This window comes from Neurospora hispaniola (assembly GCF_033458365.1).
Source record: "Neurospora hispaniola strain FGSC 10403 chromosome Unknown B0T23scaffold_6, whole genome shotgun sequence".
Lineage (NCBI taxonomy): Eukaryota > Fungi > Ascomycota > Sordariomycetes > Sordariales > Sordariaceae > Neurospora > Neurospora hispaniola.
Window position 1 is genome coordinate 3190042 of NW_026944411.1, and position 13537 is coordinate 3203578.

Consider the following 13537-nt stretch of genomic DNA (forward strand, 5'->3'; position numbering starts at 1 on the left):
CTTCCTGCTATGCCATGCTAGGCCAACATTCCATTACAGCCAGATGTCATAGTTTTACATCTCCAGTCTCTTCGGTAAACGAATTATTAGATGCAGGTACTGGTATTTCACTGGATGGATTCAAGATCTTATGAGAATCATCATTAGAGAATTATGGCATTCGGCACAATTTCTTGTTCATAACGTCTTCATGGCCTGTACTGGTCAAACTTGTTGGAAGCACGCATTTTCCAGAGTGGACTTGGTCCAGACCAAGTCATACCATCATGATGTCTCTCTGCTTCTATCTTTTACATATGTCTTTCAAGCCTTATTTCGTGTCCTGCCGACTTCCATCTATATTTCTTCCAACCAGAATATATTGCAATGAAGCCGACGGACCTTATGAGGTGAAGGGTTATATGCCGCCTTCGGAAAAAGGTTTGACGGCCCGGACACTGATCTTGACAGCCACAGACCGTCCTGAGATTGACCACTGCGGCAGAAGGTCGGATAACTTCCAGTGAAGAAAAGGCCAACAGGTAAAGTGGCACGACAAGAACACACCCGCCGGAAGGTAGGGCAGTGAAGTGGATGGCAGAGCTCCAAGTCTGTGCCGTCCGAACCTGTCAGGTTAAGATCCGTTCGCATATCACTTGGCATATTCTTCGAGTTTCTCCCAGGAGGCTCCATATCATTGTGAAGGGGCTCCAGAACTTCAGACGGAGCCTTGCCCCATACCTCATCCCCATCTCGGACGTGTAGAATGGGGAGTGAAGGTCCCAAAACCCTCTCTAGTGGAGACTTCCCGCCTTATATATCAGACCAAGATCCCTTCACCTGGACGACCACACCGTTTACTCCATTTCACATCCCGTCTTGGCCTTGGGAGTGAATGGTAAAGCCATGGAATCCACCTAGAATCTCGGTCGTGAAGGGAATTGGAAACCTCTCCTGGAATACCATAAAAGGACCCTTCCTCCTCCTACAACCAAACTTTTCCCTTCTTCAGCAACAGCGAGATCACTCTAGCCATTAGTGATCAGCACCGCGAGGCCACACATATCTCAACAGCCACAGCACCTTTGAGGATCCAGCCATGATTCTCAACCATCTTATCCAGGTCCTTGTGACCTCCCTTACCTTCGGCACCATTCCTGGTGCCAACGCCTTCGCCATCGTTCGCGATGGTTCTTCGTCTGTCTCTCGCTCGATTCCCTCTCTTCACGGTAACTCGACCATCCTCGCTCGTCAGGGTGATGTCTCCCCGTACAACACCGATCCGGATTTTAATCCCCACTTGAACGTCCCTGACATCTCTTCCGACGACCTGTGCCGCGACACCAAACATGAAGAGGAAAATGGTAACTGGTACTGCCAGAAGGTAGACCAGATCATTTACACCAAGGTGACCAAGCCTGGTACCTACGATGCCGTTACCTTCATGGACAACCAGTCCGGAGCTTGCACCAAGACCCCCAAGCAGTTCAGCGGAGACCTTGCTCCGTACAATGAGCCTGTAAGTGATAGATGTTCAGTTTGGTGCCAGTGTCCCAAGTAACATCAGAAAGAGACTAACCATCTTTGCTTCAGCTGTCATTGGTCTTCCGCGGACCGCTCCGCCTCAAACAATTCTCGGTTTACCTTCCCGGTGCTGGCGGTTCTTATAACCGTATCGGCGAGTACCACGCCGCCACCCAGACGCGCAAGGGCATCATGTTTCTTGGCAACCGCGGTGGTGCTGGCTCCGGTGTTGTCTCGGGGTAATATACCATTCATGAACCCTCTCGAGATACCTCAAACTAATGGATTCGTTTTTATACAGCCCCTTCGGCGCCTCCTTGGCATATACCTCTGCCGACGGCCTCGGTGGAGCTTCTTCGCCTCAAACCATCCATGATGCTCCTCTTGTGTCCCACTCTGAATTCATTGCAACCACAGACCAGCCGTGCGATGACACTTGCGGCTACAGGCGCCCTGGAGCTGTGACGTACAGTAAGTGATCATCTTCCCGACATTCTGGAAGTCCAATTGCTAACCACCCCCGTCCACAGAGGGTTTCCCAGGATCCGCTCGAGTCTTCCTCTTCGAGTTCAGCATGCCAGATGAGCCCCAGCACAACGGCGACGATGGCAACAAGCCCGCCATCTGGTTGCTCAACTCACGGATCCCCAACACCGCGCAATATTTCAGCTGCAACTGCTGGTTGTCCGGGTGCGGTGAACTGGACGTCTTCGAAGTCCTGGCGCCTGGCCAGACAAAGGCGATGTCCACTTTCCATTTGGGAGACAACGGAAAGTCCGCTGGAGATGCGAACTACTTCCAGCGGCCTAGTGGCGGCCCCATCAAGGTGGCTTTGGTCATGGATGCCACCAAGGGTGGTACAGTTAGCATCAAGAACCTGGGCGCCAGCAATGGCGAGCGCTTTGGTGGATCTCTCTCGGCCAGCCAAGTCGAGGATCTCAAGGCCAAGAGTGGCGTGGTCTCGGAGTTCACCTACCCGAACCATTAAGTTAGGGGCGGATGCAAAGGGGAGGGAATAGCTGAAGGAAAGATGCATAGATAGATAGTGAAGAGCTCTAAGGAGCAATGGGATTAGATCTGGGGTTTCAGCATGGCGTCGAGGAGTTTGTTTTCTTTCCAGAGATACCCCTCTTTCATAGGCGCGTAAGCAGAATAGTACTTTCCCTTTCCCCGATCATGTTCATGCGCTCTGGTAGCGCTTGCATTCTGATACCTTCATGCATAACGCAATGCAATCCATATGTTTCTCTCGCTTCACAGCCACGAAATTTCAAATTGCACATGAAGTCCTGTAAACTCTCACCACTTTCTCTATCGTACGATGGACCACGAAGGAGCGATCGTCTACGACAGACGCCACGGGCACTCAAATAAGGGGAAAACGCCAAAGCATGTGTTTCTGGTACGCGAACATGACACTGAAGTTATTCCCTTCCCGGCTCGGTTCACAAGTGAGCTTGAACGCTTTCGGACACTCGCGCGTAACGAGCCGTTTTGAGATCATTGGAAATTACCTAAAACTTGCTTTTCTGACTTACGGACTGGAAAAACTATACCCTGCCGCTATTTGTTAGCTAGGCAGCTATATAATTAGCAAACCCATGAGTTTGAATGAGTAACGCCCTGCTTGGTGGGAAGCAGATACACTACGGGCATCGCCGACAATGGGTCTGCTGTATCAGATCGTTCAAGCTCGTATGTATGAGCCGTATTCAAACGGCTTCCGCCAGCCCTCACCACCAGGGACGACTCATTTATAGAGTTTTGTATCGGTCCAAGTCTTGTACATGCGCCCAGCTTGTGGGTGAATTTTTCCCAGTATGCTTACAGTTCTGAGCCCCTTGTAGTGGTCTACTGGGCTTCATAGTCAAAGGAATCCATCTTGATCACTCGCGAAGCCGCTATATCAAGCCGCCCCATCGTTCGTTTGGAATCCCTTGCCAGGGAATCCAACCCCTGGCGTCTTCCGTGCAATGCACAATAGCAGTCTGAGCAGGACTCCGCCCCGACAGCAAAACCTTCGAGATTTTACACTTCCCCCCCCCTTCACTTAATGCCGTCCCGTCGTCAAAGGGCCGGGGTCCCCACATCCCCAACCCTTCACGCACGCGGGACCCTTTACCACCGCAGCCGTTTGCTTCAGAACACTCGACGATATCTCGGCATGAAGGTTGCGGTACGGTACCCTGAACATTCAGCGGGAATGTGCATTCACTCCTATTTTCCGTTTCCATTTCCGTTTCTAACTTCCGGAAAAAGTGGATTGCGGACGGCCGGCAAGGTTTGAGATGCCTTCACTCGTGGCCGTAGCCGGTGGCGATGGCAGGTGAAGTGTACTTGGATATTTTGAGTGGAGTTTCTGGAATATTTCCAAGAGTAGTATATAACCATCCTATTCTCCCCTTCTCTGGAATCTTTTGACCATCACCATCTCGGACATCGACATTCTCAACCCTTCGAGAACAGCAGTCAACTCCGAACAGTCAAGGCCGACTACAGTCGACCACCTAACAACGCCATGAAGTTCAACATGGCGAGCTTCATCATGGCTCTCGTAGCCCTCCTCTCTTTGGGTGCGTTCGTCAACTCGATCGCCATCAACAACACCCTGTCCTTCATCTCCCACTCTGGTCTTGCTTCTCGGTCTCACGCTGCTCTCCTCCCCCGCGCCCACGCTGGTCCTCCTGATTCCGGTGTCTTTAACCCCCATTCCGTAACCCCCGACACCCCCGCCGAGCCCAGGATGCAGACCGGCAGTCAGGACCTCTGCAAAGGCCACGACACAGATGAGAACGGCAACCACTTCTGTCAAAACGTCCAACAAGTCGTGTACACTAATGTAAACACTCCGCCCGGCCAGTACAAGGCCGTGACATCGATGAGCAAGGACACAAGGCGCTGTGACATGGCTTTCAGGTCCTTCGGTGGAGACTTGGCTCCTTTTAACGAACCAGTAAGTTATCCTCCGCCTCCATCTCAATCCCACTTCCTGTACTGATGGCGATCCAAAACCAGATCTCCATGCATTTCCATGGCCCTCTTCACCTGAAACAGTTCGCTTTCTACCTCCCCGGCGCCGGCGGCTCCTACGAGCGAAAAGGCTACTACCACGCCGCCTCCCAAACATCCGAGTACCTCACTTTCATGGGTAATTTTGGCGGCCAAGGTTCCGGCGTCTTCAGTGAAGCGTGGGGTGCCTCTCTCTCCTTCGCAAACGCCCACGGCGACGGCGGTGCCTCGAGTCCTACCATCCTCGCCGACGCTCCTGTCTCTGGTCAAGCTGACTTCTCCATCTTCTCCTCCGATTCTTGTGCTGACGGCTCCTGCGGCTACATCCAACCCGGCGCCACAGCGCGCAAAGGGTTCTCTGGTACTTCGCGCATCTTCCTCTTCGAGTTCTCGATGCCTCACGACGCTGCGAACCCCGGCTTCGACAAGCCAGCCATCTGGCTTCTGAACGCCCGGATCCCGTACACACAACAGTACGGCACCTGCTCGTGCTGGGACTTTGGCTGTGGAGAGTTCGACATTTTCGAAGTGCTGAATAACGCGGACACCAAGGCCTTGAGCACGTTCCACTTGAATCCGTTTGGGGCAGGTGATCCCAATTGGTTCAAGAGGCCGGTAGACGGGCCGATCAAGGTCTTGCTGTACATGGATCCGAGCGAGGGCGGAAAGGTCAGCGTGAAGATGTTGGGGGGCAGTGATGGAAGTAGGTTCGGAAATACCCTGTCAAAGGGAGAGGTGGATGGGTTGAAGGCGAGGAGTGGTGGGTTGGTCAGCGATTTCGCTATTCGCCGTCCTTAGAGGTAGGCGAAGAGGACGTCCGAGAGAGGGACCCCAATGGATAGAAGACCTAGACTGTATGGTGTCTGGGGATGGAACTAGGGGTAAGAGCTAGATTTGGGAAGGCAAAATGAGGGTCCTGAAATGGTTGAGAGAAAAGATTGGGTTTGGCGTTTTTGTTGCTTGCTTTCCTCGCACGAGATACCCATTTGCTTTTTTGGCACTTCTTTTCCACATAGCGACCACAGAAGTCGTGCAGGTAGTAATTCAGTCCATATGAACCAAAACCCACGGTCCCACGTTGCTCTTGAGCTTTTCGTGATGTTCTGCGATTCGTTGAAACCTTTTCCTCTCCCATAAGTGAGCTATACGTCCCCCTCAGATCTTACCGAGTTGTATGGTCCACGATTCGAAGTTAAAAGTCGGTAATCAACTTGGATCTGGTTTCTCGGACTCTTGTCATTATATAATAATCCGTTTGGACGAGGTGAGTATGCCAATTGAGCAGTCAAAGTTCCATCGCTGCGTCGTTCGAGTCACCACTCAGCGGACACCTACAAAAGGAGTGTTTGCTTACTTACCTGCCATTTCCATGAGTCTCCCAAAGCAAAGAGGCCCCTCCAGTATCTAACCACGATACTTGCGGTCAACCAAGGCTTGAGTTTGGCTAGAACACCGGAAACTTTGACAGCACTTCGCTTTCTCCCCAACTAACGGGGACCCAAGTTGCACCTACCCTTCCGTCGATGCAAATATCCATATTGCACACCCCTCATATTTCCGTCAGAACAGTTGCAACAAAAAACACCAAGCAGAAGCTGACAAAATTCGCGAGTGACCAATGTGAGAAAGCCTACCAGCTTTACTCCTACCGTCCCGTTGATTCTTGTTTGTGGTACATAAGCCAACATCCGCCAAGCATCTCCACTAACAAAACAAAAACCCAAGGCGGATGTTCCTGCTGGGACTCCGGTTGTGGAGAGTGGGACATTTTCGAGATTTTGCACGCCGGCAAGGAAAAGGCCGAAACCACCTTCCACTTGGACCCTCCCGCCGGAGACGCGAACTGGATGCAGAGACCTGTCGATCAGAACGCCCCTATCAAAGTAGCAGTGTGGTTCGATCCGGTGGATGGCGGCACGGCGAGCGTCAAGGTCTTGGGAAGGAGTGATGGGGTCGAATTTGCCGGGCAATTAAATGCGGGTGAGGTGGGAGACCTGAAGAAGAGGAGTGACGGGGTGGTTAGTGAGATTAATTATGCCGTTCGTCGTGGTCAGGCTTGATGGGTTGGCAACATGAGGTAGAGGTGTTGTTGGCGCGACAGGGAGGGGACTGGGATGAGTATGGAGAGTAGGTAGGAATCGAAGTGGTGGTCAACGGCTTTGTGATACCCATGATCAGACAGATTTACCTAACATTGATCCTCAGTGCACGAGCATGGTGTCTCGTTGGGTACCATGGAAAAGACCGGCGTGAACTGCTCTCCAGACCCTCAGCGCGTTGTACCTTCTTGCAATGAACCAGTTGAACAGATTAGCAGTTGCCCAACACACCACAAGTCAACTCCGACCCTGTACCTTCCATCAAGCTCATATCTCCACCGCGACTTCCGCACCCATGACACTCGTTCCTTCCCTCGTAAACCGATCACAAATCGCCAGCCAACATCCGGTGCATTCCACACCTCGCTCCGTCCCAATCCCATCAAAAACAAAAGCAACAAAACACCAAACCACCCATCACCAGTAACCAAACACCAAAAAGCATCGTCAAAAGCTGCAAAAAAAAGAATTCCAAACGACGCGAGCAGGATTTGAACCTGCGCCTCCGAAGAGATTTGATAGGACCTCGACGCTAGTTCGAGTCAAACACCTTAGGCCACTCGGTCATCGCGCCTTTATTTCTTCTGTGTTGAGAAATCTGGATGAGAGTGGGCTTATGTACCACCAAATATGTGGGATATTTTCCAGACAAGGCTGGCAGCAAGTCGTCTCACGTCTGTCACTTGCGTTGTTCGTCTGCTCGTTACATTGTGTTGAAATTCATACAAGGGGTTATCTCTTGTTGGTGTGTTCTGGAGGTGTTTAATTAATAGGGGGTGCAGCTTGGATTTGCGGTGGTCAAGGGTGGGGAAATGAGGTGTCGAATTCGTTTGGCTGTTGTAGCCTACATAAAATGACATGGACTGGGCAGATACTACTCTGTGATACTTGTTCCTTTATTGCATGCATAAATACACTCTTTGGATATCTGTCTTCAGTCAATGGTGACTTGAAGATTTGCTGACTGTGGGTCAAGATCGGGTGCCTCCAAAGGTTGTGGACAGATGTCCTCCGTTGTGACTGAGGCGATCGCGAACCGACTGGACGAGTTTCTGAAATTGGTCCTACTTCGCCAATGATACAAGGCATCTTTTTCAAGCAAGTGAAGAAAGCATAGGTTGATTCCAGGAGTTGGTCGATTGAAGAGAGCCTGTCTTGTTCTGCCCATCTATGCTCATATAATGGCGATAGTTCTCTTCGGAATGAGATCAAGGACCTTTTTCTCCAACTTCAGCATGCGAAAATACCCTACACGCTGAAAAACCGCATCTTGATCGACGCCTTCGACTTCTGGATTGTTGACAATCTGACACAGAATTGACCCCTCAAACTCTTCCGAATAACGATCAAACATCAACGGAACCATGAAAAGTCGAATGCGACCTTGTTTCGCCAGATCCTCGAGCAGGACCCTCTTCCGCACCGCACTTGTGTCCTTCAAAATTCCATCCTCAGACACAGTATGCGGAAGCGGATCTAGATAGCTGATGAAATGGTCTCTGGAATCACCATCACCTTCGTCCCAATATGTTTCAAACTGCAGAGTGTCGAATGCCTCCCGAAGACGGCTATCTAGGGGCGTAGTTGTAGTAAAGCCCCCTAGTCGTGACCAGCCGTGGGTGAGAGGTCCAATAAGATGGGATTCCAGGTGCAAAATGCCGCCCTTTACCGTACCGGCCTTGTACTGTTCGTCCTCGAGAACTACCTTAACATCCACTACACGACAAGCCGGTTCAAGGAACCCATTCACCTCAACCGGGCCCTCTACTGATACCCAAGACCAGGAGGGGGCACGATATGGATGGGGCCGGTACCTGCGAACTTGGCCGCTTTTCTCATTGGACTTCGTATACCAACCTAATGCTTGTGGTAAATGAGGTCGCCAAATGCCGGCGAGATAATGATTTTTATCAAGAGAAAAGTCTTGACTTTGTATGATGCTGAAAGCCTGTGCAAGCCCCGATAGCGCGGGTAGCTTATCATATAGGTAGGTTAGATTGCAGCGGGAGTATCGCTTGACAAGGTGTTCCCATAGCCTTTCCATGTCACGGCCGTAGACAGAATGATGACCATGACCGTTCAATGCATAGTATTGGACCCTTTCCCATTCTCCATATCCGAAATGGGGAAACACCTCCGGAAACACTTCGCAAGCAAACATATCATGGCATTCCCACCAGAGCTGGTTGCAAGTCATGAAGAGATGACGCCTCGATAAAACGCGTTCCTGCACAACCCAAGCGCGTAGATTGAGCGGTGAGTTGGTTATCTCCGAGTTGTACATGCTAGCATTTACAAGTTTGAATTTGATCCGATGGAGGTATGATGGAAGTGGACCAAGCTTGCGCTCCTGGTCATCGTGATGGAGAATACCAGTCCACTGAGGTTCGATATCCAATGGCACAAAGATGCCTCGATCTCTGCGCTGGAAGCTCGCCTCTGAAGAATCTGCCGCGGCTGAAGCGCAAAGATTGAGAGAACTGTTGGCATAAACGTCCTCCATCATGGCGGCCTCTTTGGCCCAATCATTGTGGCTATTCTGTATGATGCACAGTGAGTCAATCCAAATGTATCGAAATCCAAGGGCTAGGCTGACAGAGATTGCCTCCCGATAACTGGTCGGTAAACTTTGAACTTGAATGAGTGAACGTAGTTCTTCGATGTTGCCTCTCGTCCCTTTGTCTAGGTCGTCTTGGAGTAGTTTGAGAGCCTCGGATTTCCCCCAGCAGTGCGAGAAAGCGACATAAGCATGACTCTTTGCCTCTTTCTTGGTTTCAATGAGCTGTACCGAGGACTCGTCGTGGATGTAGATGAGCCTTGTAGGGTTGAAGGCAGGATCAACTGGTCCACATGATTCGTGGTTTTGGAGACAGTCTTCTAGCCAGGATCTTGCAGTTTCCATGACTGCTTGATCAGTAAGGCTGGCACCAGGATTGACAGAACAAATCGGCGCATCCGGACCTATATTGGCGAAGCGTTATTACTTGCACGGTCTCCTCACCCTGGTTCTGGTTCGTTTTGTCAGAATGCGGCCTAGACTTACTTGCTGTACTTATGAGGTTGAACTCAGAGTGGTAATGCTCGGACCAGATGGCGAGAAATCCATGCTTTGGATAGGGACCGCAGTCTCGAGAATTTTCTTGGGGACTCATGTATAAACTCCAAGAAAATGCATCATCATCATCATCATCCTCATTGAAGACATTGTATTGAGCCATGGCCTGGGCGACAACACTACTGCAGATATAGCATCCTTCCTCAGCGGATCGCCTGAGGCTGGCAAGAGACTGATGATGAGGCATGAAACCTGCGTCAACTAGCAGCCCGGTGAATATGCCATTGCACACGGCGCACAATCTGGTCGACATGGTCGCTAGTAAGTCTCAATCTCAGTCGTGTGGTGACATGCGGGGATGGCCAGCGGGCGGTCGTCGGCTTCTGGTGCGCTTCTTCCGTCCAGCAGCAGGAGCCGTGCTCACCAGAGAGAAGAGTGGCCGTTTGTTGAATCTGTTGACGAGAAACATGTTCGGGGAGAGTCGTTGAGGTTGTCAGGACGTTGGAATCGCCACGGGTTGAAATGAGGGGAAAGAAGTCAACCTTGACGAAACCTGGTTGATTGGCTGCCTGAAATGATCATTGAAACCCAACATGGAGAGCCGGCGTAGGAATAGGAACCAAGGCAAAGCTGGATACCTACCTAGGTAGGTACTAGAGTGGTCAGGATGAGACCTTGGGTGTCGCCCACTGTACGGCGAGAACCAGTCCTTTTGCTTCATCCTGTAACGAGGGAAATTGAATTAACTAGATTGGTTAAAAAGGTAGCATTCGTTGAGGTGGTGCATGATAGGATTGGTCCGATGGAAGAGGAATTGACATGTTGACGATCGAGGCGTCGTCGTTCCATGTTTCAGTTCAAAGCTGCGAATAAAGAGGCGGCAGACACAGACAGCGGAAACCGGGAGAAGCTCTTATCTTATCAGTGACATCCAGCTGAACCACAGCAAGCGAAATCGGAAGGGTCGAATCGTCCTGTACCTGCTGCGGGAGGGCTGCTATCAATGGGGTACCTTTCTAATCCGACCAGACGGAGTCATCATCATAGTGTAGATGTAAATTGGAGAAAATATGTTGGGAAACAGCAGAGTACCGGGTGATGTCAAAACACCCGACTGATGAGATGCCAAAGTACCTCCCGTCGATGTACATCAGTCCTTCCAAGCAACGTGGGGTGCATCACTCAATTCAGCTCTCACATTCCCCATGCAACTTTTGTAACTCTTTCTTCAGCAACACACGTTCGCTTGTGTACTGGAGGAAATCCAGAACGGGTCCTAATCCATCACCAGAAAGATTCGGGGTGTGGAGATAAAACGTAATGGTGTTTGGTGTTTGGCATTGCGACGGACGATGCTGAGTGGTTGCCACTGTTCGGTTTCGACATCTTGGCAGGGAATTGCAGGGAATCCGGGTGTGCCGCCCATCACATATGTGTCAAGGGAGATATCGGTTAGGAAACACCATTTCGGGATCGATGATGTAGTGTATAGTGCAGATTCGGGCGATCTAGAATTGACCACTGATAAGTATCCTCGAGGTATCCTAGCTAATCACCACGCAGAGAAACCCCTTTCGAGAACATCTTCCCAGAGGTAATGCATGTGGTTGGCTGCGCGGGGTGCGTTTGTGTGGCTGCGTGAGCCGTAAACGGACTCGGATGATCAGCGCAAAATGTTCGAAATGTTTTATAAGACGGCATCGTCCGACTCGTTGATGTTTTGACTCACCCACGTTCCCGCACCTCCCGCCATAACTATTTCGAAAGCCATACAGAAATTAAACATCCTACGACGGACTCTTCGCTTTCCACATCTGCGAGCGCCGACGACAGACATCACAACTACAATGGCAGGACCCGAAGTATCCCACGGCCGTGGCGGCGCCGGCAACATCAACCCCGACGACACCAAGTACGTTGACGGAGAAGTCGTTAGAGCAGGCTCTGAAGGCAGCCACGGCGATGGAGCGTTCAGCACCGGTCGCGGAGGTAAGGCATTCCATTCCACTTCTGCCTTCCCTCCATACCTCTACCTATCACCAACCCCCTCCGCGACAACGACAAAAAGACAAAGAGAAACCTGAAAGAGACCGGGTGGTGTGATGTCAAGCACCCATTCAACCGCTTATCTCAACCTACATACAAATCCCTTATCACCAGCCAAGCCCAGCTAGACCAGCCCACTGAACCCAGCGCGCTCGCGAACCCTCGAAAGCGTCAAGGGGATCCATGTGAAGATTGAAGGAAGCGAGTTCTTGTCCCACGTTTGCCAAGATCTCTTTCAGGGAGAGCAGCGATAAGACCAATCACCGAAACCCGCTAGCGCTGTTTTTGTTCCCTATCCCATCCCCCAACTCCCCCCAGGCCCCAGCCCAGCCAGCTTAGCGCAATTTCACCACCATCACCATTATCATCCATACTCATCACTAACATACCTTTTAAAAACAACAGGCGCAGCAAACATAGGCGACGCAGGCGTCACGCCCCACCGCCGCGCCGACAAGGACATCATCCCCGACGCCGCCATCCGCCACTCCCAAGAGACGGAGAACTACCACACCGGTCGGGGCGGCGCCGGTAACGAGCGTCACGTCTCTCCGGCTGGTACTGGTAACGGTAGTAGTCACAAGGCTGCCGTTGTGGACAGGGGGACAGGGGGTGGTATACCTGGTGTTAGTGGTGATCATCATCATCATCATCATCATCATCATGGTACCCATGAGAGACAGCACAGTTTGGCGGATAAGTTGAAGTGGAAGATTTTTGGAAAGCCAAAGGGGCATGAGACTGAGGTTTCGCATGTTGGGGACGGTCCGGGTCACTGAGGGATGCCCGACAGGATGGGGTGGAGATTTGGCTCGGCGCTCGGCATGTGGGGGACTGGGGCTGAGCTGAGCTGAGTTGAAGTGAATGTGCGCGTTTTGAATTGGCGAGCTGAGAAGGAGGGGGAAAGGCCAGTTTTTGTTATACCAAATACCCATTTTTTGTCTTTATTCGGCCTTCCAGTCCTGGGCATAGCTTTTGGATAGATTTTGTGGTTTGGGGATTTTGATAGCAAGCTGCTGTCCATTAATATTTATCATACTTTCTTGAATTTGAGAGTTTGGGATGGATTGATGGACGTCTTGGCGGTGACTAACACCCAGAATTGCAACTGAAGTTACTGAACAGGATTCAATGCGACGCTCCGAACCACCGACGGGCGGGAGCATGAACAGAGATGTTTTATGATTGTTATGTACGTTGTAGTTAGTCTGCCGTCAGCCAAGAGCTGGTAATGGCAATATCTTCACTTCATTCCATAAGCAGGAAATTGTCTTGTCCTCCGTCACACTCTTCGAACCAAATCTGGTACCGACGGCACCTTTACTACCTACCCTTTCACACCGAAGGCCGGAACACCGAGACCGGACGGACCTCCTCCCCAACCGCGCCGGCCCGCAAAAGCAGAGAGGACGGTACGGTAGCGATAACACCGGTTACAAAATTCCATTCGTCCTTGGAAAGCGTTGCGTTCCAGTCACGCACGACGCACGCACGCACGCACAGAGCAAACATTTGGGAATGAGCTTGTCTACATAGCAAAGCCCCCCCTCATCCGGTAAATGATCAGCAGCCCTACGGCGAAAACAAAACCTCCTAGGGATGATGCCGGCCTCCGAGCGATTCACTCAGTGGGTGGAGGCCATCCATCCATCCCATCCCCACTTCCCGTTCATGCACTGCACTGCTTTCCAGCTCCAGGACCCCAAAACCAAGAAAAAGGGGACCAACTTTTTTTAGCCACTCCTCTTCGGAGCCTGCTTGCGTTGAGCCCTGGTTTTCTGGGGGTTCGGAATGCCGTCAGTTTGCAGCTTCATCACACTTTGTG

The 13537-nt window shown here is 51.3% G+C and overlaps 5 protein-coding genes and 1 non-coding gene across 6 annotated transcripts; 4 read left to right on the forward strand and 2 right to left on the reverse strand.

Annotated features, from left to right (window-relative positions):
* Window positions 1-1078: 1078 nt before the first annotated feature.
* B0T23DRAFT_445986 (putative TOS1-like glycosyl hydrolase-domain-containing protein) lies at window positions 1079-2491 on the forward strand (the record flags this gene model as incomplete). Its single annotated transcript, XM_062840943.1, has 4 exons — window positions 1079-1498; window positions 1573-1742; window positions 1805-1974; window positions 2034-2491. The coding sequence occupies 4 exons, from the start codon at window positions 1079-1081 to the stop codon at window positions 2489-2491; spliced, it is 1218 nt and encodes a 405-aa protein (XP_062691219.1).
* Window positions 2492-4524: 2033 nt separating this feature from the next.
* On the forward strand, window positions 4525-5310 carry B0T23DRAFT_320591 (cell wall protein YJL171C/Tos1; the record flags this gene model as incomplete). Its single annotated transcript, XM_062835178.1, has 1 exon — window positions 4525-5310. One exon carries the CDS (start codon window positions 4525-4527, stop codon window positions 5308-5310), a length of 786 nt encoding a protein of 261 aa, XP_062691220.1.
* A 531-nt stretch (window positions 5311-5841) lies between these two features.
* Window positions 5842-6659, forward strand: B0T23DRAFT_203335 (putative TOS1-like glycosyl hydrolase-domain-containing protein). Its single transcript, XM_062833425.1, has one exon. It carries the CDS (start codon window positions 6036-6038, stop codon window positions 6570-6572), a length of 537 nt encoding a protein of 178 aa, XP_062691221.1. The 5' UTR covers window positions 5842-6035; the 3' UTR covers window positions 6573-6659.
* A 428-nt stretch (window positions 6660-7087) lies between these two features.
* B0T23DRAFT_t275 lies at window positions 7088-7185 on the reverse strand. The gene has a single exon. It is a non-coding gene; the product is annotated as a tRNA-Ser (tRNA).
* Window positions 7186-7628: 443 nt separating this feature from the next.
* On the reverse strand, window positions 7629-10069 carry B0T23DRAFT_203323 (HET-domain-containing protein). Its single transcript, XM_062833424.1, has 2 exons — window positions 9655-10069; window positions 7629-9572 (listed from the first exon to the last, which is right to left on the reverse strand). The coding sequence occupies exons 1-2, from the start codon at window positions 9977-9979 to the stop codon at window positions 7786-7788; spliced, it is 2112 nt and encodes a 703-aa protein (XP_062691222.1). The 5' UTR covers window positions 9980-10069; the 3' UTR covers window positions 7629-7785.
* A 1099-nt stretch (window positions 10070-11168) lies between these two features.
* Window positions 11169-12964, forward strand: B0T23DRAFT_422225 (uncharacterized protein). Its single transcript, XM_062839793.1, has 2 exons — window positions 11169-11655; window positions 12118-12964. The coding sequence occupies exons 1-2, from the start codon at window positions 11514-11516 to the stop codon at window positions 12489-12491; spliced, it is 516 nt and encodes a 171-aa protein (XP_062691223.1). The 5' UTR covers window positions 11169-11513; the 3' UTR covers window positions 12492-12964.
* The last annotated feature ends 573 nt before the right edge of the window (window positions 12965-13537 follow it).

Excerpts from the sequence above, each read along its gene's own strand:
- B0T23DRAFT_203335 (XM_062833425.1), top strand. The coding sequence starts at position 6,036 with ATGCAAATATCCATATTGCACACCCCTCATATTTCCGTCAGAACAGTT.
- B0T23DRAFT_203323 (XM_062833424.1), bottom strand. The coding sequence starts at position 9,979 with ATGTCGACCAGATTGTGCGCCGTGTGCAATGGCATATTCACCGGGCTG. Across the intron at positions 9,573-9,654 it reads CAACCTCATAAGTACAGCAA|GTCCGGATGCGCCGATTTGT; the intron begins GTAAGTCTAGGC and ends TCGCCAATATAG.
- B0T23DRAFT_422225 (XM_062839793.1), top strand. The coding sequence starts at position 11,514 with ATGGCAGGACCCGAAGTATCCCACGGCCGTGGCGGCGCCGGCAACATC. Across the intron at positions 11,656-12,117 it reads GTTCAGCACCGGTCGCGGAG|GCGCAGCAAACATAGGCGAC; the intron begins GTAAGGCATTCC and ends TAAAAACAACAG.